Raw genomic sequence first — 24,991 nt, forward strand, 5'->3', positions numbered from 1 at the left:
GGGTTCCTATCTTTAACTTGTCTGGCCAAAAGCTGCACCCACCAAAAACTTGCTGGAAAGCAGCAGTGATGCTAATTAGGCTCTGTGTTAATCATCCTTATCAACTGTAGCTAAAAATCATTGGTACTCTTGGCTATATTGGTACTCACTTGATTTAAGTGCTATAAAGCTTGAAGTGAGAGGCAAACTCTTTCTGAATGTCAGGTTTGTTTCCTGTATTTTCCCAATAAGTTGACTCCCAACCCAAGGGTTGCTTTGAATATGTAGAATATAGTCCTGATCACTGCAAGCTGCATATTCAAGATATTTTTGTATATGAATGACTAAAGCTTGGAAAATAGCTATTACTGTTTCATATAAATTCTGACAAAGTCAACTGATTTGGAAAGCAAACACTTAAAGTATAAAAGCTTTAACTCTCTACTTTAGGCTCTTAAAGAGAAGTAACACTATTTTATACCAAATCACCCATTCAGAGATGAAAAAGCTAGTGAATATTGTCCCCATCCCCCCCCTCAATGAATTAAGGAAGTTCTGAACTTTGTCTTGCATGGGCTCTTCAATTCAGCTGTGTAGTAATTGCTTCTCACTCCTGTTCTAAAAGTAAGGCTTTTGTATTCATACAAACACAAACCTTCACAGTTGTCTGCAGGCTTCATTTAAAACTTCATTTAGAACTTGTCTGTTCCTCTCAGTTTCTGAAAGCACTTATCTTAATGAAACCTAAGATTTTCAGTGTGTAATGCTGCGATTTAGCTATTGTGTTGTGAAGCCTAGTGATAATGGTGTAAAATGCTGCAATGGAGATGAAGGATGTTGCTGTGCAATAGAGTAGCATGCTTGTGCAGGCACATCTTCACCACCCTAAATGACAGACTTTGTTACTGGAAGCTTCAGAGAATCAAGGTGACTATTAAATGTAGAGACAAATGTAAGTGTGAGGGACAGTCCTGATTTTGGTGAAGATTTTTATCCAGGTATTTAGCACATTGTAACCAAACTTCTAGCTTTTAGGGAAATACCCCTGCCCCACAGTTAATGATGTAATGCACTGGCTCTAAATTAAAGGCCTCTCACTTTTCTAAAATTAGCATTGGGACCAAAAGCCAGCAATGAGAGGGCCTCCATGCAGTAACCTGCATGTCCCAGTTATTGTTCCCAGCTTAGTGCCCACAGCAGCAAAGCCATATGTAGAGCCTTGCTCAAGACCTTGCTGGTGGCCCCTGTAGGACTAGGGGGTAGAAGGGAGTAAGGAGCTGCCTCAGCTATTGTTAGCACTGAATTCACTTTAAAAACTATAGGGAAATACCATCTAAGCTTGAAGCAATATGTGGTGTTTTTTTAAAGAATTTTTAAATCGTATTTGTTTTTAAAGCTTCTGTATTGTATGTAATAGTACAGTGTTGACTTGTATGTGTGAATAAAATGAGTGACACAAAGTGCCTTGACTGCTTGTACTGTAGTACTTGGGGCTGGGTTTTCTTCCACTGCAGGGCTCTCAGGAGACTCTGCTTGGTGGCTGCAGCCCCTGTGAGCTCTGGCTTCACCAGCTGCCTCCTTTTCCCAGGTCTGCCCCCTCATGGAGGAGATTTCTGGTAGGTGCTGTCTGTACAGACTGGTGTAGGGTAAAGCTAGACTAGTGCTCAATCCTCTGAGAGCTGAGAACCAACACCTCTTGGAGGTGTTCTCCTAGGGGTTCTTTACTACTGCCTCATCATTCCCTCCAACTCCATTAAGGGGCAAATAGACTAAAATGCTGTCGTAAGGTGTTATTTAAGCTGGGGAGTAAACCAGGAAGGTGTCATTATAGTTTTTAATCTTGTACCTGTTAAGTATAATCTCGTCAGTATTTAAGATTTAGGAACACATAAGGAATGTTACTGTACCTTGAACAATTGCTAGGTGTAGCCATTCCAGATGACAGGCTGACCAACCACTTAAAAAGATGTGACCATGTCACTTGGGCAATATACTGTTACTGTCCCAACCCTTTGCCTGAGCACAAGGGAATGGGACAAGAGCAAAACTCCCTTGTGCAGAATTTTACTCTTGACTTCTAACAAGAAAGAAATTAAATTCTTACTGTTACTGACATATATATGAAATACCAACATCTGACTGGAGTGCCCTTTAAGAGGAGAGCTTTGCTCTCCTTTCAAGGTGTTTAACTGACAGCCCAAGGTAGAAGGGAGATCTTCATTACTGCTCTACCTTTTTCCATGTGCCCTAGCTGGAAGGGAACTCTACCTCTCTAGCTGATGTCAATAATTTGGACTTGTTCTTCCCTGTGTTCATATTTCTATACCAACTCTGCTGCATCACTCAAAGATGTTAATCCATTCCCCTAGTGAACAGTAACAACCTTAGACCCTGCTGCCCTCTCCAAGCCAGAGGTTGATGATGGTTAAGGCTGGGGCTCACTATTTTTCTCCCCTGTCCTTTGGCTCACCTCTTCAGCCAGTGTTTAATGTACCCATGTTGTGCTGCAGGGCAGCACCTTACAGTGTGAGAACAAGGCTCCCATCCTCTCCCACTGAGGCTGGACTGCTGGTACTGTGTGTGTAATGTTCTAAGCCTTACTTATTATTTTCAAAGTCCTGAAGGCTGTAGACTTGCATCTTTACCTTGGCCTAGTTCTCTTTCTCCCTTTAAGAACCAGATACAGGACATGGAATCTTCTGTGCTACTGGCATCTACAGAGAAAGGGGAAGCAACCAGGACTCATTGGTGCTTTTTCACTATATGGTTTTATGACAAACTGAAGTGCACCATTCTGTGACAGCCTTTCTTTCAGCATACAGAATGTAAATACAAATGATTGTACAGACTAATTGGATTTTTTTTTAATATTCTTTTCTAAGGTTCTGCAGGAGCTAGAAGTATCTACCTCATTGGTAGATATTGGTAGATTGGTAGTGGAAGAGACTGACAAGATAATGCAGCATTGATTACAGTCTGCCTCTGCCTTATAGTCTGGGGAAAGTTAGGGGGAAAATCCACTACAGAATTCAAGTTGTACCAAAAATTGTTTTTTACGCCCTGTGAGCTTGTGAAGACAGATGTGGCAGGAGAGCTGCAGTCTCCCTTCTAAAGGACCCATGTGTGTGGTCCAGCCCAGAAGGCCACCCAGCAGGAAGGCAGCAGCTCTTCATCTAGCCTCACAGCCCAAAGCCCTCAAGCATAAGCAGGAGGGGAGAGAAATGAAGTCCTGGAGACACCCTGCGCTTGCTCCATTGCCTGATGTGGAACAGAGGCAGCAGTGTCCCCGAGCCCTGGTGTGCTCAGTGCCAGCACTACCCACACTGTGGGGCAGCCCCCAGAGAAGCTTGTGCTGAGGGAGCCTAGTGCAAGCAGCAGCAGTGGCGCCCTGGGGCACCCACTGCTCTGCTGCCAGCTCCTGGGAGCTGCAGGTACAGACCATGCTGTGCTTGCTGCAACACCAGCCTGCTGTTCAACATCTACCCCTTGTCTTGCTAAATAGGTAGCTCAGCTGGCAAAAGGTGTAGAATAACCACTTTGCTATAAAACACCTAAGATATGAAGAAAAAAAAATCTTTATTCAGTGTTAGATACAAGCATCAAAAGAAATAGAGTAGTCCCAACAGACTCATTAAAAGGCAAGACCGAGGCTTTTCAATGACATTTAAACTTTTTAAAGTTTGAACAGCTAAAGCTCCACAACCAATAAGTTCTAGTATTTAGCTATCTGGTATATTAAAATCCTAAGCCCTCTTGCTTTGGTAGAATAAGAACTGTACACTGAAAACATACACATGTTAAATATTACCATGTGATACTAATAGTACAAGGGTGTGTACTTAAAGAAAAACAGTACTTCGAAGTGAATTATAATGAAGTTAATCCTTCTTTCCTGGGGGTAAGAAAGCTTAAGACAACTGGTTACAAAAAAAAATTAGAATTGTGCTTACAACCACCTAACCCTAGAAACTTTATCAAAATGATCAGAACGGAAAACAAAGTATTGCAAAATGCTTTAGATTTAAGCAATACCCTGCTGAAAGAAAAGGAACAGACTTACTTAAGTAGCTCTTCCCCTTCCCCACAACTGCTTGTATAACAAGGCAACGTTCTGAGCAAGGCAATGCCACATCAGCCATGGTAACAGTCACATACCTGTGCTGTGGCAGAGCCGATAAAGCCTCAGCTCCATCCATGTACCAGGAATTTTGATTTAAATTATGAGAATAAAAGAAAAATCTCCTTTTTCCAGCATTTCAGCTGGGTTTGGGGGAGGGGTTTAAAAACTCCTCCAAACTCTAGCAAAAAAACCTATAACATAACTCATTGAATAATATGCTATTTGGATTGGTGTTGGAGGTAACTACAGCCAATACCTGTTCCAGAGAATATTTTTTTTTTTGTAATTACTTCCAGTGGAAACAGTAACACAAATGAGGGTTAAGACAGGTAAATTCTTGTAAATGCCAGATTAAGCTGCTTCAAACGCTTTATGGTTTTAACAGGAAGGGACTGCTCCCTCAGAACAACTGATGTGACAAAGCTAATCTTGCATGAGCTAGACAATAGAGAAACCTATAACAAAAGAAAAAAGGCTTTGGCTTCAGCAGCCTTTTTAAGACTTAACCTAGGTTTTCCCCGTACAAAGCAAATTTAATTCTTTAGACTTCAGCTGTATAACTTCTGGAGAAGCATCCACTAGAACCAAAAGTGTCAGGACAAAGGGAATATTTTTCAGTTTCATGAAAGATGGTACCCTTCTCTCTGTAGTAGTCTTGCCTTTTGTGCTATGGCTGCCCTCTGAATTACAGCATCAACTGCATTTTAGTTTTTAAACATGTATTTGACAAATGTCTCCTAAATAGAAAAGATTCCTATATAGAAAATAAAGCACATTTGCCCTTGATATTTCAAGGGTAGGTTTTGATCAAATTAACTATTTTCTGTGTTAGCATGCAGTCCCAAGGAAACAGCTGATGTCTAACTGTACAAGTAATTAAATAAAACTGTCACTAGCGATTTCCATCAGTGCAGCTATGCTGGCTGCCCCCCTTTCCTTCCTACCTGGCGTTTAGCTCTCCCTAGAAACACTGTCCTTAAGCTGCAGCTCTTTGTGCAGGGCACGAAAGCCACAGCGCTCCCACCTGCTCCAGGCCAGGACACTGCAGAAATGCTGCTCCGGGCCTGGGGCTGCAGCCTCCTGCACCAGCCTCAGCCCATCTCTTCCTCTTCTCTCTCCAGCCCAGCAAGGAGGACACCTTTTCTAAGCTGCTGGCCCATACCTGCTCCCTGCAGTAAGAAGACAGTAGCAGAGAAGTGCCAATTGCACATTTTAACCAACACCGAGGCTGAGAGGCCCCTAGCTGAGTTTCAGGAGCACAAAGAAGTATTTAAGCAGCATGCTGATTTTTTCCCACTCCATTATACGAGTGTGCTGGGGCATTGCAGACAGCTCTACATGGAGTGTACTCACCAAGGCAGAGCACCAGCAAGATGGACTGCAAGTTCCCAAATAGACAGTCTAATTTTAAAATTTCAAAATCTTAGTTTTTTAATTTTTAGTTTTAAAAGCCAATAAATTGATATTTTAAGTTTCTTACATTCAGCATACCTTGGAAAAACTCATTTGGGTTCAGTTTGTACCTTACCAGGCATGCTTGCAGCAGAAGTCATTTTTGCCCAAGTTGCTTTGTCAGTGATAAGAGCTGAAGAGATCCCTTATCATGATCATTTTTGTAAGCCCATGTCCCTGGACTAGTGCTACAAGCAAACAATGTGCACAGTTCAGTTCACACAAATACTACACGTGACACCAGTGCTAGACAAAGAAAACAGAAACATTCAAGTAGTCAACAGGCATTTGATACTTAGAAATATCTTTTGTCTCTAAACCTTTGAAGTTGGCCAAAAGACTTCTGAAACATAGTTATTTAAGAATTGTGAGAAAATAGGATAGGTGCACTTCAATAAAAATGTGTTTTCTATACTGACATATCGGTAACCATAAGTAAGGGTCCTAAACATATGTTGTGTATTAGTCATATAAACTGCTTGTAGAATGTGACAAACTAAGGGAAAAAAATCCACCACTGACAATCAATGCCAGTGCCTTTATAATTCAGGTAATAAATATAACCTATTGTGCAAACAAACATGATAAAGCCTACCTCAGTTAAATTTTAGTTTATATGATAAAAAAATAAAATATTAAACTGCTTATAGTGCAACATTCTATCATCATATATAAGTATATCATGCTTTGTAAATTTACTGTTACATTATATACAGTACAGAGCAATGCTTTAAACTAAGAAGAAGGAACAAAAATGGGCAATGGAAAATGTTTACATACAGGTATGAGCCTTAACATTGTCCACCAAACTAGTAGATTTGCTTTGCAGTCTTCTGTGTCACGTGCACATTCCTGCATTACACCACACAGTTCACTTTGCCAGCAGTGGTCTGGTCCTATTTATATATAGTTGGAAGATGTTTTTAAAAAACTGCATAGCCCTCAAACGGTCTCTGTTTCTTCAAACACCATTTGCATGGACAGCTGAAAAATATACAAGAGTTCCATCACTGATGTACATCTGATCAATGTTCAGACTCAATTCCTGAAACAAAAATCAGCAAACATTCACTCCGATACAGCCACAACAAGAGTCAGAGTCAATGGACTCCCTTTTTACCAGTCTTTTTGCTGAAGAATCACATCTAATAAGGAAAATGGGAGAAAAGCAATTTGAAGATTCTTATGTTATTAAAATGCTGAGCTTTAATGGAAGCTAAGCTCTCAAAATATACAAAGAACAAAAAGTGGGATTATAGAATTGAATGGAGCCCTGAATGAAGATACTTTCAGTACTAGCTTATTTTGATATCACTGCCCTCATTTGTTAGACAAGTGAGGGTCAGTGACCTCAGAGTAACTGCCCAGTAATTCCTTAACTATCCTCATTATTGACTGAGGGAGAAACGACTGTTCTATCCATTCGCATACTGCAGGGAGGTAGACAAAACTCCTAAAAACTGGAAGATGTCTAAGGATAAGTGTTTATGAGGGACTATCTTCTAGACTGTTTTAGGAAGTGGCTTATGGGACTTTCACCTCTCTTGTCCTGTTATTGCTAAAGGGAAAAAATCTCTCTGGCGTCCTCTGCTCCACTGCTATAGGCAGCAATAGCCACAGGGAGCAGCTGGCTTGAAACCAACCCCTGCTGAAGCAGCAAGTACTGCAGGTCTTTTCTTGCAGACATTTCTGCCCATGACAGTCAGGAATGGGAACTACTTGGGCTGGTTTTCCTTTTAGGGCCCCAAAATTCAGGGGAAGTTTGGAATCCAATACTACCTTTAATTTTCAAGCCTCTTAGTCTTTATTTCAGAAGAGACTATACAATAGTTTTTAACAAGATACTGGTGGCAAGATACTGCACCATACGTTTCATGAATTCTTCTTTCCAGTAATATTTTTACATGATACCAGATTCACCTTCTCTTTAGTGTCTTGAGTAATTATAAAGGATATAATTCTGGGATACAACATTTTAAAGTGTTTTTAACTGTATTACTCAAAATAACGAAAACATTATTATTTAGAAAGACCATTAGTCTTCTTTTGGTAGGTAGATGGTAGAAGAAATATGAACTATAACAACTCAGTCCTACTGTGCATTGCTTGACTGGATTTTATATTCTTTTACAGTCTACCTGTAGAAAAGCCAAGCAGACCCAATAGCATGCTTATGAAATAAGGTAATCTACCAAATGTGCCGAGATTTTGTAATCTTACCTTTTATATCTAAGTTCAGTGTTTGGGACTCGTGTGTTTTGTTTCTTTAACACCCACATTCCTGAGCACTTTCTGCTTGTGCTCTTCTTGGCGATCTCAGCTGTCTCAAGGCCGCATCCCCATACTGAATACCCGAGCCCATTCTTTCTGGATCTAGTTCTCCTGGTGAAAAGCAGAATGGCCACAGAAGTGAGAATATGCTAGTTATAGGTGATCCAAGTTAAAAGACAACGTCAGATACAAACACCTAATGGTGTTCTGCTGCACTCATGGAAAGAGCTGCTTCAATTCTGCCTGTCTTCAAGCAATCTCAAACCTATATAATTTTTTTCCTGTAATTTCAACTGTCAGCTTTAATCATGACGACAAAGCAGTTGTCTCATTTAAGTTGCAACAAGAAATGTTTTTGCACTTCTAACAAAGGAAACGTCTAACACACCTGCAAACACTGTTTCAAGTTAAAAGATACCTGGTTTAAAGATTAACTTGAAAAGAATAGGGAAGAATGAATGGAAATGTTCTTGCAGCTATATGTTGAGCTGGCCAAGGTTAGAATAGGTGTTCAGCAGAAGGCTGAACATTCAGACAGGGTTGATGCACACTACTCTGTTAGGTTATGTGGTCAGAAAATAGAAAGCTCCTCTCCACAGGCACAAAGGAGCCAAGAAGCTAAGAGAGACAGCGGCAGGGGGGAACCCCAAATAACACCCTGACTCAGCCACCCCCAGGCCCGTCACTGGAGATGGATCAGTCCATGAGGGCAGCACCAGCTGGACAGGACAGCAAGGTTGGTGCTGCTTGAGTGGCCGCTGGGAATGCCCGTCAGCGTTGGTCTGTGTGGCTCGCCACATGTGTGCAAACACACCCATATATATGTATAAAAAGTGATCTACACGTTTATATAAATACATACACAAATATTTTATATGTGCTTGTGTGGATGCTTACTGGAAATACACTCAGCCTTGCTACTGGTTGGACATGGGCAGCTGAAGCTGCAACAGTCTCATCCCTTTCCTAACACCAAGATTCAAGCAGAAGCACAGGGAGCTTCCCTTGCACAGCCTGGAGAAGAGAAGACTAAAAGGTAACCTAAAGGTAGGATTTCAGCGCTTTAAAAGGTAGAGGTTTAGACAAAACTGAACTCAGAAATTCCCAGTAAAAGAAAGAGAGGCAACATCCACAATATGCTAAAAGGGAATTGCTGAATCAACATGAACATGAGAGAAAAACTTCACCTTGAGAGTGGTTTAGCACATGGCCCACAGGGCTTATAGAACCGCTGTTCCTGGAGAGGTCTCAAAGTCTGCCTGGACAAGGCTGGGAGCAACCTGCTCTCACTTCAAAGCTGACCCTGCTTCAAGCAGGAGGCCACACGACCAACCTTCTGGGTCCCTTCCACTCTATTTTTCCATGATTCTCTAGCTGGCTGTTCCCACAAGGGAGGGGACAATTAGTCTGCAGAAGTCTGCAGACTTAGCCCTGCCCTAGTAATGTCTCTAAACCACTTGAGGAACTGCAGTATCATGAGAATGTTGTTCTTTGCCTCACTCTTCCATTTTTCTGCTTTAAAATCAAATATTTTGTTTGGCATTTGGTACAATAATCAGGGAATTCCCATGAAAGTGCTATATATTTTTTTTTTTTTAACGGAAAAGAAAGACAGGCATCCAAAATGTGTCTATCATCAGACAGACTTCAAAATTGCAGTCGAAGAAAAAGAGAGAGATACTGGCTAACTAGAAAGAAAGAACTGCAATGCAGATTAGCTCTAATGACACTGAGCATTTAGGAACCTGTTTCTGGTGAAATGTCCTGCTTGCACTGAGAAATGAAGAGACAGAAATAGTTGTATAAATTATTATTTCTATAGAAACAAGGGTATATAGAAATTGCATTTCTAGATTTGGAAAAGAAAACCAAATAGTTTCAAGCAGGTTTCCCGAGAAACGTAAGTTGCTAGGAAACATCCCTGATGTTTCCAGTGTTATTGCTTCAATTCTCTTGACCAGATTTCCCTGCTAAATACGAGAAGCAGAATTAGGAGTTATGTGTGCCTTGATACTAGTGTCTTATTCTGCTTTGCTGAAGCTTCGTATTAAAAGGTTATGCCTGGGGGGACACAACAACCCACAGAATGCTCAGACTATGCTCAGAGCTGGCTATTAACGCAAACTTTGTAAAAAATTCACATATTCCCTCTCTCCCTGTTTCCCTTCAGGTATACCCTTCTGCCTGCTCATTTTTTGTTAAAACATAGCGGTATCAGCTGTAAATCAAACAGGCTATTTGGCTGCAGTAAGATTTTCCTAAATTCTATTACAGACCTTTAAATAGTGATATTTCAGGTGTATTTTAATTTCCAGAAGACAAAGTATTAGGGTTAGAATAGTAACCTTAATTTACCTGATTCAATTTTATTGAGTATTTTTCTCGCACACTGTACAAAGGCCTCTTCAACATTTTCCCCTGTTAGTGCACTTGTTTCCAAGAACATCAGCTCTGCATATGACAATAGAAAACAATCTTAAGTCAAGTCTGAAATACTCTAACAGAGTAACTGAAACCACGAACACTTACAGGGATGATACATGCTTTATCTTGAGAAAATTTATCAATTTAGTCCTGATTTATTCCAAATCAGATTTTGAAGATAAAACAAAAACCATTTTCAATTGTGAAAAGCAAACTCCTCTCAGCAACACCACATGTATTCCCTCTGAAATCTATGTGCTTTCTTTAGAAAATGAGAACCAAAATGAGGTTTTTAGCCTGAGCTGTGGGCAAGATGGCATATAAAACCAACTAAGTCATCCCACATAGTTTTCAGCTAATAGAAAATGACATGTAAAAGGGCATTCAGCATTCAAAGTAAAAAACATAGTGGAAAAAAAAAGTTATAATCAATATATAAGACTAAAGACATTTTACTGATGGAAAGAATCCAGCACAATAGCTTGGACTGAGACTGGCTTTAGCTGTCACAGAAGTATGCACTCAATGACTCAAAATTGTGAATACTGAAGCCTGGATAATAGTCCTCAGGACCCATGCCATGCCTGGAACTCACTCTCTCATAGATAAAATGCATTATTTATATAATGCTGTTATATAAGTGCATTGCATATGTGTGGCACACTCTCTCTAACATTATCTGTAAATCTGTAAAATCTGGAAGATGAAACTAGAAAAATATTACCCTTCATTTTCTCTCCAGTCCTTTACAAGCAATGCCCACATTTGTATATACTCACTAAGCAATATTTCTAACTACTCAAGATACCCTTTAAGTAGCAGTTGTGGATAGAAAAATTACTGGCTGGTAATGGGAATTGAAGAGTACATGTAGCTCTCATTACCAACATTTTTCTCCCTCTGCGTCTCATTTCCTGACAGAACTATTTTCTGTAGATATTTAACAAGATATCGTGCACAAAAAAAATCAGTCTGTAGCTGCACAGAAACTAAATTATTTTAAGTATTAAGCATCTTTCAATGTTATGGGAAGAGCTTATGAACTACTTACCATTTTCTTGGGCAAACCGGGATGCTTCTAAAAAAGTAACTTCACGATCTGCATCCAGATCCTTTTTGTTTCCACAGAGTATTATCACAATATTTTGACTGGCTAGCATTCTTGCATCTGTCAACCAATTGGTAAGTGCATTGTAGGTTTCTCGGCTGTGTAGAAAATAACATCCTTGATTAGAGCATTAACATTTCTAGTGAACAGACTAGGAAGTCAGACTGGATTAAAATTCAGAATTACATTTGTGTAAGCCACAAACTGCTCCCACATGAGCCATCTACAGATCTCCTATATGCCATCTGTAAACTGGGAAGACTATCAAGCTCCTGCATAAGGCTATTAAAAATAAAAGTTTTTACAAATCAAAATCAGATCAACCACAAAGGCACCCAATTTCTTCTGAGCATTTTCTGTGGCAAGAGAGACTAGTCAAGAGATCAAAGCCAAGCGCTGCAGTTTCATGTTGGAGCCTTTAGAAAGCAGTGCCCTCCAGATTAGTTCTCACAATTTACAACAGTTCTGAGAATAAGAGGCAGAGTGCTTCACTGCCTCCGTTCCTAAGATGACCATTTTCATTAATAATTTCTGATCTAGACACTAGGTCCTATGAGGTTTTGCTAAAACATGCCCACTCACTAAAGCTCTCTGGAACCACTGCTAGTACCTTTCAGAGTGACAATTCCAGATAAAGGGAAATAGGTGACCAAAAAAGAACATTCACACAGCACGATGAGTTAAATTAGCCTACTTGCAGTGTCTGAGTAGTAGTAACTGGATATTAATAGTGTAAAAAGTAGTTTTGAGGGAAAAAAGAAAAAAAAACACCTTGGTAATGCAAAAAGCTAAAATTTTATGTGCCTAATTTAGCTTCAGCTTGTGCATGAAGTCTAGGGATAATGGATGGAATTATGGGTTAACATGGAATTAATGGATATGCAGTTTTAAAGGGGATGCTAAAAACTTCTTATCCTTATGGAAAAGTCATGGTCCCGAAGTTCCACCTTTGTGTTAACACCAATGATATCACAGGCAGCTAGTTACTTGTACACAACATTAGTCAATGCAGTGGTGGTCAGAGATGTAGCCCTCAAGCAAAACTACTGACAAATGAGACTGAATCGACTTTATCCAAAAAATGCAGATTACAATGAAAACAGCCCACTGATCTGGGGGGAGAAGGGTAAAAAGACACTTAGTAAATCACCATTAACCAAACACCAAATCTATCTGATCAGTATCAATTAATGATGGCCAGACAAAAAACTAAAAGTGTATAAAGGTGAGGTGTGTGATTAGCTGAGTATAACAGATGCAGAGACAAACGGATTTTGGGGCTAAAGGTAAGGAATGAGTAGGCAGAACCAGCCTCTCTAGAGGATGTCCTATCGTACCTGCATACTAATACGCGGTGTCCCCAAGGGAGGTATTTCCTCAATTAAAAGGCATTAAAAATCTGCTTTTTTTCCTGTGGCATCCTGTCAAGTGTCAGATTATTGTTTTGAAGCTATGAAATTGAGCAAAGCCACATGTGTAAAGGACACCTGGAGAATAGCATTAACACATGCATAGTGATCCTCCTCAAATTTATTGCATTTCCAACAACCAGTGCTCACAAAGCTTCTTGAGTCAATGATGGTATTGCACGGAGTCTGCCACAATTAAAACAGTCCCCATAATTTTGTCTAATTCTTTTCTGAGACTGTTAACATGTATGGACTTCATATCATTTCAAGTGAGCTCCAAAACTTAAATACATATTGTTTAAAACAGAAGTCTTTTTATTTGTATCCGATAGCCATTAAATAGAGTTGTTAACTTTCTTACCTGGTGATATCATAGACAAGCAAAGCACCTGCAGCACCTCTATAATAACTTCTTGTTACAGACCTGCAACAGAATTACAGATGTATGTGTTGTAACATTTTCGTTGTTTCAAGGTCAAGTTAACATAATACACACTGTGGCAGGCAGCTCTCTTAAAAGTTTTAAATTAAATAATGTGAAATAAACTATATTAAATAACTTGGATTTAGGTAACAACTTGATTCACTTAAAACTTTCCAGTATTTACTTGTTCCCACCTAGATAAGATCTAAATAGAATTAAGCTATAGTAGAGATAAATATCTAAACAGAGTTAAGTTATAAGTAGAGATAAACGTTACTCAGCACCCACAAATATTACCCTGCACCCACAAGGTTAACAACGCCATTTAATAAGATGAATGAAAAGGATACCTGAATCTCTCTTGTCCTGCTGTATCCCATATCTGCAGTTTTACATATTTACCACCAACGTTTATGATCTTCGAGCCAAATTCAACTCCTATAGTATGATTGGAGTCATCTTTGACTAAAAAAGAAAAGAAAATGCAGACAAGTTTAGAGAATAATTACAGCAAACAATTAGTTTTACATAATTCTATTTAGACAGGATCAAAACTCTACACTGTTGAAATTACAAACTACTTCCTGAAAGATCAAAAAATCTGCACAATTCATAAGGCCTATCAATCACCATTCGGAAACAAATATTTCTTGCAATATTTTGAACATCCTCTTCATATCGTAATTATTAGTAGTTTAATAAAGTTATTCCTTGCTTCCACTAGCAAGTTATGGGAAAACTTCTGCACACTCTCTTCAGCTATACTTTCTAATACTCCAATGTAATTTAAGAGTGCATTTGAAGAGAAATTTTCTTTCCTATCCACGTCCAATAACATTTAGTACACTAATATCATGTTCTGTGTTATTTAACAAGAAGCACAGGAAATCTGGCTCTTTTGGAAGGAGACTGGATGTTGGGAGATCTGAACTCTACACAACAAGCTTTCCAGATCCACTTAAGCAATTTCACTTCTTCTTTAATCTGCTTAATATCTCTAGAGAAGGTTTGAGAACTTATAATCTTCCCCAGATAAATAGTAACTGCAAACTTTAATTTACAAACAAAGGATGTGTTTTCCATCAATATCTTATATTTAGTTGACCTATGACAGAGATACTGCTGAACATCAAGCTTTTGATCAGAGGGAAACTAAAGACTTACAGCATAGTTTTGAAAGTAATTGTAAGACAAAATTCTCATCTACCCAAATAGATGAGAATTATATCTATACATTTCTTACTACTACAAATTCTCTTATAGAACCTTCGCACATCTTCAAGAGAACCTGTTGTACAACATAATGGAGAACTCTTTCTATGAGCATATATACTCACATTTCTTCTCAATGAATTGATGCAGCAAACAGGATTTTCCAGTTCCAGCATTTCCAATGACCAGGAACTTAAAAAGGAAATCTGAAGATTGAAACAAATATAAGCATAAATATGGCTAACTTTTTGTATCTACTCACACTTTTTGCCACAAGATCAAATATACAAGCCAGCAACTATCCATAAACTGTAGCTTTTAGCTATACCTAATATAAATATCCCATATAAAGATGTCAGTTTCTTAAAATGAAGATAATAGTACAAAACTATCCAGATTTTTCCCCCCTCAGTTTTATTCACATTAATATCAATGTCTTCCAATACTTTACCTACTTATGAACCATTTACCATTGCTCATTTAGCAATGTGTACACTACAGCCTGTTGTTCTTTATATCATCATGTATCCTGCTTTAATAATACTCCTCCAGTTCTATTTTCATTTTGCCTGAAAAATCAAGCCAAGCTTCCCTGTTGTATCAGTTTCAAACCGCTGCTGATTCCCAATATAAAGCCATTACCCGGACAACTGTTACAGTTCTTGAAGGAGTCATGATCAAATTAAGTTTTTATTTTTTTTAATAAAGTAATCTTTGCAACTTTATTGTGCAGTTTGTATATACCAGGTAGCTAGAAGACACCACATAACCAAGCTTTTAAAGGATTAAGTTCGCAATATCAACAAAATTGATTAAATTAATGTTTTAACTGAAGTTTTAACAGTTGAGAGCTGCCAAATGGGTTACACAAAAATTGGTTCATGAAGGTGGGTAATAAGAAGATTATACCAACTATCTCAGAGGACCAATATATTCTATCAAGACCCCCATTTGAGTCCTTCATTTTACAGCTTTCTGTGGGCACATTAAAACTCAGTTAACTTGCTCATTCTGTTTCATACAGGAATAGATACTTGCTATAGTATATCGTTAAGCATCTCCTAGCAATGGTAAAAGCAGCAAATTAGTTTCTTTTATGGTAAGTTCCTCATATTGAAAATGTTGTCACTGACAAAAACAGAAGAGCAAGAATGCTGGGAATGTCCACCGTCCTTTGCTTTCAGTTGCCTTCCAAATGTTATTACTCTTTACAATGAGGTGGTTGTACAACCGATTTTTGTTATTTCGTGATTTACCTTTCCATGATTTTTCTATTTGCATATTATAACAGGCTTTGATACATATTCCATTTTCTGCTCCCCTTGGAACAAGGAGATTGCCTCCCCTTGCACTCCCACAAGAACATTTATGGTCTCAGGGCATTCCATATTAAACCCCTCATTCTTCATGCTCCCACCCAGTTGCTCAATGCTTTCTTTGCAAAAAAAAAAAAAAAAAAAAAAAATGTTAGAAAAAGTTAGAAGGGGGATTTTGCTGCTTTATGGAAATTCTGCATGTTTATTCCTAAGGAGAGCCCTTCAGCTTGTTAAAAAATTAAAAAAAATCCTCAAAATATAATAAAATTCTCTTCCTATGGACCCATTAGCACAAGTAACAAACAGCCTTGTCCTTTTTCTTTTTATACAAATAGAGAAATATAGATTTCTATATAACTATGTATAAAAACCATTGTGAGTGTGTACAGCATGTGTACTCTCACCAATTTTACCATTTTCAGAGTTGTTCAAAATCCCAATTAAAAATGCTTTCTGGTCTCCATAATTTCTCCAACAATCAATATGAAATGCAGCTATAACTGGTTGTCATATCTGGTGAATGTTTATCAGGCTTTCTTGTTAAAAATAAATAAATAAATGTAAGTCTTCTGTCTGTTCATGGAAGACTCATACTATTGACAGTAGCATACCAACTAATATCAAACTAAATCACAAAAAGAAAAACACGCAAACTGTATTCCTATTTTAATTTTCTCTTTCATTTTGAGCACTGGTTGTTAACACTGGTTCTTGAAGCCATATTTCACAATGCACAAAATCACGCTGAGCTGCCACTTTTAACAAGCTGCTCTGATCTGGGCAGACAGCCTGTGGGCAGGTGAGAAATTCTGCATTAACAGCAGTGTCACTGCTAGGGCCTGGAACTGATAAGGAAGAGCTTCGGGACACCAGTGTGTTTTTCCTTAACTGTTCTACATTGAGGTACCTTAAGTTTTCCTCTAAACACAAGACTGACATTTGGAGATTTTATACTCGATTGATACTAAAAGCACTATTCTGATAGCACAACAGACTCCCAATTTCTGATAAGATTTAATTGTGCCACACGGTTAGTAAAAAAACTAGCTAAATCATTTATTTGCAAAAAAAAAAAAAAAAAAAAAAAAAGATTGATTGTTCAATACTTGCTTAGAAAACAAAAATGCATACATATGTGAAGTAAGAGTGATTCAAATAATCTGCAGCAGAAGTTTATGGGGAAATTTGAAACCCAAGTTAACATTACAGCATAGAAGAAAGAATCTATTTATTCTCTCATAGAACAGAAGTACGCAGAACTTCTATTAAAAATGTGAAGGGTTTTTGCTCTAAAGAAAGCAGAAATTTTTGAGATGACGTGTATTTTGTAAAGTCGAACATGCAAATTCACCAAGAAAGTGACACTGACAGAATTGTTTTTGTGAACATTACTGCAATTTAAACCAATGATATCTTGTAAATTCTTCTTGTTCAAGTGAACAAAAGGCTCTTGATGAAATCTTTTTGGAAGTAGTTTACCCACAAGTATTGGATAATGTATTTAAGAAAAATGTGGAATATTTTGCACATTTAATTTATTGCAGGAAAGGACAAGAAAAGGCAAATGTCTGCCAAAACCCACAAATATTCCTATTTAGCAAGCGGTGAGCCTTTTAATCTCACTGCCTAGCACATTAATTCATAAGATTAGCTATTATAACCCAGATAAGAACAGGGAGAACTTTTTTTTTCTTGGAGTTTTTTTCCTTATAGTGTCATTCTCTGTGGCAATGGCAACCACATCAGCAACATTTTTATAACTTTTTTTTTTTTTTTTGAGATCTACATTCTGATCTCTGACACATCTACAGATTTAGCATAGTTCAAAAATACAGAGTCTGAACAGGACTGGATAAATAGTTTCTCTTGGCCCAGCTGTAGCATTATTGTATATGCCTACTTGATCAGTAAAAAAACAAAACAAAACAAAAAAAACCTAAATATTTATTCTTTGTAATTGCAATGAATACAACTCATTTTAGCTTTTGTATTTCTGTTTAACTGCTGTAGGGCTGCTGCTGCCTTTTTTTTTTTTTTTTTGGTCTCCTCTGGAGACTCCAGAGGAGTTAAATGACTTCATCTCAAAGCCTGTTTTCTTTCTCTGCTATTGACAAAGAAGCTCTGAGCGTCCACATTCCATTTAGCTGCCAAGGCTGTCCCCCTAGAGAAGTTTTTCTGTTGAATGCTGTTGTTCCTTCTTCACAGAAGCTAAAAATGAACATCATTAAGATGATACAAATTTCTCTTATGCCGGATACTAAAAGGCATAGAAATTTAAACTAATGTGCCTGTAAATAAGATCATTATGAGAACTCAGGAACAAAATCAAGCTCTATGCCAAGAGGAAAAGGGGTTACAAGACAAGCACTACAGAAAGCTTCAAAAGATAAAAGATAGCACAGCATGCCTATTTAAGGAAATGTGGGAATACAAACAACCAACTTACTCCCCTGTGTCAGCCACATGCATCTCCCGGTCCTGTAGCGGGTCGGAGGTACAGGAGCCAAGCGTTTGGACTGATCCCTATTTTCTAGCATAGGTGGAAAAGTATAAATTAAACCTTGGGCCACCCTAAAAATACATCAGCCAGCATGCCTAGATTTGGGAGGGTGGAGGGGAAGAAGAGAAAAAGGAGAGAAGGAGAACTGTGGGCTTTGACTGGTAGCACAGTAGCAGAACAGATGGTTGATGCAGAAACCACCCTCAGACATTCAACCTCCTCCTTTGACTGAAGTCTGCTTCAGCAACAGGAATAACTGAACAGCAACTACATTTTTTAGACTAAGTTGTAATAAAGTGAACTAAATTGTTCTTGCTAATACAGAGGAGAGGGGAAAAAAGACCAAATTATCATTTGCAATCATAGTTTAGTCTCCTAATTCCTTGATAAAGAGTCAAACGTATGTTCACTAATGCTGAGCCTTTGGAAACTGGCTCATTAATCCCAATAAAAAACATTGCTTGACAGCCTCCCTGTCTCTTCCTTTGCAGAAGCTGTACAGGAAAATGCTCTGAAGCACTCCTCCTGGCAGATGCTGCCTCCAAACGAGAGAAAATGACTTCTTTCTTTCCTAATTACTCCTTTTCCTGGCACTAACAATTTCACAAGATAAACTTGCATCTATTCAAATCTGCATATATAACGCTTCCACGAGGGAAGCTTGGTTTCCTAACAAGCAAAAGCAGAGGTTTGTTCTCTAGCAACAAAATAAGCTTTAAAATAAACTAAAGGCTGAAGATGGTACAAATGGAAGCACCATCTGACGAAAGGTGGGGAACTAAAAGAAAAAATATAAATTGAATACTCCAGACCAAAAGAAGTATATTTAAAACAGACCAGACATCACAGTGGCAGAGATTGACAAACTCCCGCCAGTGACAATTCTGGCAATAATAGATACATTCTTAGAGAGGATATAGAGGAGGGGGGACTAAGGATATCTGACTAGAATATTACATATCACATTTACTCAGAGATTAATATAATCTCCCCCCGCCATACACAGACACACACAGTCTTCAAACATTTACAATCCAAAGGTTGCTTTGCATTTAACTATTCAGGGTAAGCTAATAAATACATAAATATATATATTTTTTAAATCACTCCCACAAACTAGTTTTCAATATCGCATAAAGTGCAGGAATAAGCAACACCTCTCCTTCTATGCTGTTCCCCCTCCACCAAACCTTCCCCAGCCATCACATAATTTCAAAGGTTTTTGCACTGGCTTGTTTCAACATATACCTCACCGCCATACTGTACCAGTCTCACTTTACTACTACAAAAGAAGCTGAAACTTGGGAGAGAAAGGAAAGTACGCACTATTTTAAAGAGAAAAATCTTGTTAATTATTTCATTACACTATGGCTTCCCGAAGAATAGTTAAAGCCATCACATTCTCATACTGAAACACCATAGAGAGCATAGTATATTGATACATTACAACTGAGTTATATTTATTTATCTGATGATACCTATTAAATTTAAAATAACATCAATATACTTAAAGAATTAAAGACTACCAGTATATGAGAAGAAAAATGCAAATATAACAACTTAAAATAGCTGCATGAAGCAGCCAATAAAACTTGAAAACATAATCATTTTTATTATCAGTCCATTTCACAAGCTGTTCCAGAAACTGACACTAAGTTATATAGGTCCCAAAAGCCTAGGTATTCCATGGGTAGCAATACTCATTACATAAAAACGTTGCCAATAATGTTGCATTCACTCTCATATCTAATTCTGCTACAAGTTTTTATTCCTCATTGCTCCAGATATCTTAGTTGAAGATGAGGGGTCCACTGCCATACATTACACTCAGTCCCCCTACACCTCCATTCCTTGAGGAACATGAGTGTTTGCTTAAAAATTACTTCTATTCATGACAATATTCCAAGAAGCCTGGAGAGCATTAGGCCCAAAACCTCAGAAAAGGATGAATGGAATCAAACTTGGAATAAAATTGACAATCTTGGAGAACAATTTTTAAAAGACTTTTGGCAACAATAAGAAAATGGAGAAGCATCCTTCCTCATGGTCTTATCACTCCAATTGTTACAATATTCCTGTTTAATAGAAGTCTTGCAAAGCTCTTCCTAAAACATAGTTGAACTAACTGATTACATAATTTCCAAATCAAAGCTGAGGTGAAAGTAGCATAATTAGTTATGTAAAATAGTTTTACTATGCAGAAGAATATCTCTTAAAAATAAAATTAATCTATAAAATTTAGATTTCCATAGTAATTCTGGGCAACAGCAACAAAGACGTGGCCAATAATTCTAGTAACTGGATGCATCTCAGAAAGGGAAAGGGTGAGGCAATTTTTTTCTAGTTAACTCTTAGAAATACACAATGTGAATTGCTTTCTCAGCAAGTCAAAACATTTATTTAGATTTCTCTAATTACCATAAGATGCTATGTATATCCAACTCTTCTGCAGTTAACTGTTGCAGATTATTACCCAAGAAGGGAAACACAATGTTTAAATGTGGTTAGTACATGCAGAGTAAGCAAATTGCTCTTCCTTCCATAAAGCTGAGCAGAGAGATAGTGCACAAAATAACTGTCATCCGATCAAAGTTGTTTAATAGTTATGATCCCTTACTTGAGACATTGTTAGTAGCAACTAATCATGCAAGAGTTTCTAGGTCTTTCTGATACAAGACTGAAGGTGAAGTGTTTGCTTTGTCTCAAGCAAACATATTTCTTTTTGTATGCATCCTATCAGCTCTGTTATCTGAAATGGAGCTAGGCAGCAATGTTACTAAAAGCTGCAGGCTCCTGGCTCCAAGTGGACAGCAAACTTCTACCTGATTACACTCTCCCAGTAACTTAGCAGCAAGTTGCAGTCTCACAAACTCTCCGGTGGAACAGCTACACAAATAAGCTGCAGGTTTTTAAAGAAAGATATATATACAGTTTAGCTATGGCAGCATGGGTTCTGATGCACATAAGCTCCTCTGCCTCGGCTATGCTGCTGTAACAGCACTTGTTGGGCAAGCACTGAGGTAACTTATCCTTCACTGAATTACTCCACAGTCTTCTCAGAATAGGAGCATGCAGATAATACATTTATAAGGAAACAACTGACATACAGAAATATTTGCATCAGTGCCCTGCCTGCAGAAACACCTTCTCATAAAAACCCAAAACAACATAAAACAAATCTTTTATGGCTTCATATCTATGTGACTTAAATTGGTATCTTATCATTTAGATGTAACCCTTATAAGCTATAAAAAGCTACATCATAAGACAAGATTTATTACATTTGTCCCCTGTGTGCTGGGTTCATCGTAGCTTTCGAGGCTGAATTTAACTACATTAACTTTGTCAAAGCTCTCAACAGCAGGGCTGCAGTATTATTTGAAAACTTGATATGGGCATTACTTGTCTTTATCTACAGTGCAGAACCAGTGCATAGTGGAAAAAGAGGGCATATATTACAACAACTTTAAGCCTTCAATGCCATTTTTATCACAGTGCAGAACAGGTACTTTGATATAACCGTGTTCAAGAGCAAGTCAGGGAGATGGCTGGAACTGCAACACACAGGTTTGATGTCTGCTTTGATCCTCAGTCCATTAGATCCTACTGCTTCTAAAATATTCGTGGCTGTGACTCAACAGATTCATGAGGTGGGATTTTTTTTTTCCTTTTTTAAAAAAAAGGAAACTGAATTCATTAGCTCTCTGCACTACAGCTCTCTACCAGGGTAACTTAGCATTAAAAACCACAGCAGCACACTATACCTAAACACCAAAACCAAAAACTGTTCAGCCAGGCTGTTTAGATTGCCTAGGCAGCTGGATAGCTGGATTTTTCACATTAGACTCAAGGAGAACACTAATGGTCTTTTCCTAAAGATGCCCTGAAGTGCCTCCAAGAGGGCTTGGCATATGGCTTAGCTCTGAGCAGGATCCAGAAACCAGCATTCTCCCGCCTACTTCCTTTGACAGATTTGGTCAATAGGCATATTCTAAAAAGATTTAGTGATTAACAGGAAACACAGAAAAGTCTATTTTAAAATTAGAGTGGTGCTGCTGCTCAATTGTGACACTGTCTTAAGTTTTCAAGCTCCGAATTCCTGTAGCTTAAGGTGTAGAAACAAAGCAAACACTGAAACTCAAGAGAAATATACAAAACAACTAAAAAATTCTTCCCAATCACCATAACCCAAATCCTTCAATCTAAGGATGCATTTTGTAGGACATCAAAACAAACAGAGAGCATGATGATAGTGGATTTAAAACTACTGTTTTGCATCACTTGAACAATGCAAAAAATGCTGAAAAGTAATTAAGATGCAATTATTTATTCTAATGCTGTAATAGTGAGCAGGTTAAAGAGGAACATTGGTGAAATTATCTCTGTCATTTCAGGTTGTCTACCCATCCATCTGTTTAGAGACTAAAAGTCCCACTATGAGCACAGACAAAAACAGGGACATAATATTCTAACATTTGAATTTGAAGGGCTGCCCCACACTCTTGTCTCACTTTCCCCTGTAGTTCTATGCTTTTCGGTATACAGAAGCAGCCATTATAGTGGGACAAAACATCTTAATGCTCACGACAAGGGCATTGAAAACCTACAAAAGCTTAAACAACAGTAAAAATGAGATCAGCTAACCTACTAATAACAACTTATGATGGTGATGTCCATCTCCCCCAGATCAACAAGCTTTAGCAGTTAGTCTTGTCGCATCTAATTACACTCTAACTCTCCAAACTATACATTATTTATCATGATTCTGTTCTAAAAGCAAAGAGATAGGAGTGCAGCTCCCAAGTTTGAACAACTACTGAATATGTGGCACAGGCCTACGGCATACAAAGCCAGAAAACAGTAAATGAAAGGGTGAATCACAGCATATTCAATTTGGATCTTGTCTTCCAGCAATCCAACACAGGGACTTTAAAATGTTCACAGGTATGATAGGATTTTCATACAGAAAAACATACAAGACACAGAACTGTATGTTATAGAACGGGGAAAAAAAACATGCAAGGTTAAATCTAGAACTTAGAGTTATAACAGGAGAAATTAATACTACTCAGTCACTTCTGGTATGCTCCACCTAGCCAGCAGTACCAGCTCTACCTACCTATTTGACTCCACACATTCACGAGCCTTTACTGGACTGAGTCACCCTGCCAGAGCTTGCACTCTGACCTACTCCTCCGGGTGTTTGTCCAGTGTAATGCTCATAGGAAGCAACACATAATAATAGGAAACACCACATAATAGTTAGATACCCATGCTAATACTGAGATGCACACATGCACATTGTCAACAGAACATGCTCCAAATAAAAAAAAAATTACTCATAGAGGCCATACACTGCATTTTTCTTTCTGAATTAACTTAAATATAACAAGTAAGCAGAGCCTAAGTTTCCTGGCTGGAATTTCATCTGCCTTTTGAGTCATCAATATATCTCAACAGCAGAGAAATAATTTGGATTAAGCATCATGACAGCAGCCTGTAGTGATGCAGTGAACGCTGATAACAAGACCAAAAAAAAAAAAAAAAAGCCTGCCTGCAGCACAAGGCCAGAGCTGCCCTGGCCTGGGGCTTCAGGGCTCGCGCCAGGCCAATCAGCGTGGCCCCAACACCTCCTCTCGGCACCTTCGCCGGGGGCCAGGCGGCTGTTGGGAGGGCACGGTCAGCGGCACAACGCGCGTGACAACTCTGGCCCGCCGGCACCGCGCTCGCCCGCTCAGGCTCGGTCTCGGGGGCAGCCCCGCGGCTGCAGCAGGGCGGCAAGGGCAGGGCCGCAGAGCCGCCCGCCGGGGCCGGGGTCTCCCGAGACGCAGGCGCCCGCCCCGCCCCCGGCTCTGGCACCTACCGTACGTCTCGGACATGGCCGCCTGTGACATGCAGGGGCAGCGGCTCACCCCTGGCGGTGACGGCGGCGGCTCGCGACCCTCGCGCCCGCGGGCGGACAGGCCAGCAGAGAAGCGCACCGGGGCCCGCAGCTTCCGCCGCCGCCTCAGCGCAGCACCAACGGCCCCAACGGCCACGGCCGCGCATGCGCGTGCGCACTCGGCCCGCCGCAGCCCCGCCCCTCGAGGCGGTGGCGCCGAGAGGGGGAGAGGGGGGAGCGAGCGCCGCGTGACTGCGCAGGCGCGCCGGCATGGCGCTGCTCAGCCCCGCCCCCCCGCGACCGCCACCAAAACAAGGGGCACGTGCGGGGCCGCTGGGGGCGGGGCTGGGGCGGCCCACGTGACCGGCTGCTCCCGCCCCCTGAGGTCGCGGCTGGCGGTGGCGGTGGCGGTGGCGGTGGCGGTGGCGGTGGCGGTGGCGGTAGCGGTAGCGGTAGCGGTAGCCGTAGCCGTAGCCGTAGCCGTTTTGGGCCAGGGTGGTGTCGCCCGTGGCCCGTTTCTGAGAGACTTTGGTCCTGTTTATTCCAGTCTCCCAGAGCTGTAAGGCGCCAGGAAACCCTGGGACTACCAGAGCTAACAGTTGGGGTGTGCAGTGCACTGGCAGACGGGCCCCAGGGTCTCCAAACTGAGCTCTGCTTGCCGCTTTGAATACAGCATCACCACAGCTCTGCTGCGTGGTGGCCCAGGGTGCATTAGCTATAGCTACGTATACGCAGGCTTATGAGACAGCTGTACACAGAAAGTGTACTGGATGTTGAGGCTAGCTGCAACTCGGCTGAGGTACCTATGCTTTGGCTCTGCATACACTGAGATCATGCTGATTCCTGAGGCTTAAATAAATTCAAAAGTCTTCCTTGTCTGTGGAAAACTAGGTTA

General features: G+C 39.6%; 1 protein-coding gene across 2 annotated transcripts in view; it reads right to left on the reverse strand.

Moving 5' to 3' along the window:
- Positions 1-24,119, reverse strand: part of RAB4A (RAB4A, member RAS oncogene family) — a 28,844-nt gene extending 4,725 nt beyond the window's left edge. Inside the window, exons 1-8 of one of the 2 annotated variants that reach the window (XM_088534900.1) lie at positions 24,079-24,119; positions 14,525-14,605; positions 13,538-13,652; positions 13,125-13,187; positions 11,298-11,452; positions 10,178-10,273; positions 7,772-7,933; positions 5,676-6,535 (exon numbers count right to left, since the gene is read on the reverse strand). In XM_088534900.1, the coding sequence (XP_088391026.1) occupies positions 7,818-7,933; positions 10,178-10,273; positions 11,298-11,452; positions 13,125-13,187; positions 13,538-13,652; positions 14,525-14,605; positions 24,079-24,109 (657 nt within the window). In that variant the 5' untranslated portion in view covers positions 24,110-24,119 and the 3' untranslated portion in view covers positions 5,676-6,535; positions 7,772-7,817. Of the gene's footprint in view, positions 1-5,675; positions 6,536-7,771; positions 7,934-10,177; positions 10,274-11,297; positions 11,453-13,124; positions 13,188-13,537; positions 13,653-14,524; positions 14,606-24,078 lie in introns of those variants that run through there. The other variant, XM_088534901.1, reaches the window with a different exon arrangement.
- Positions 24,120-24,991: the final 872 nt, after the last annotated feature.

The sequence above is a fragment of the Tinamus guttatus genome, unplaced genomic scaffold (assembly GCF_059628265.1).
Source record: "Tinamus guttatus ecotype Peru unplaced genomic scaffold, ASM5962826v1 Tinamus_guttatus_pri_ptg000601l, whole genome shotgun sequence".
NCBI lineage: Eukaryota > Metazoa > Chordata > Aves > Tinamiformes > Tinamidae > Tinamus > Tinamus guttatus.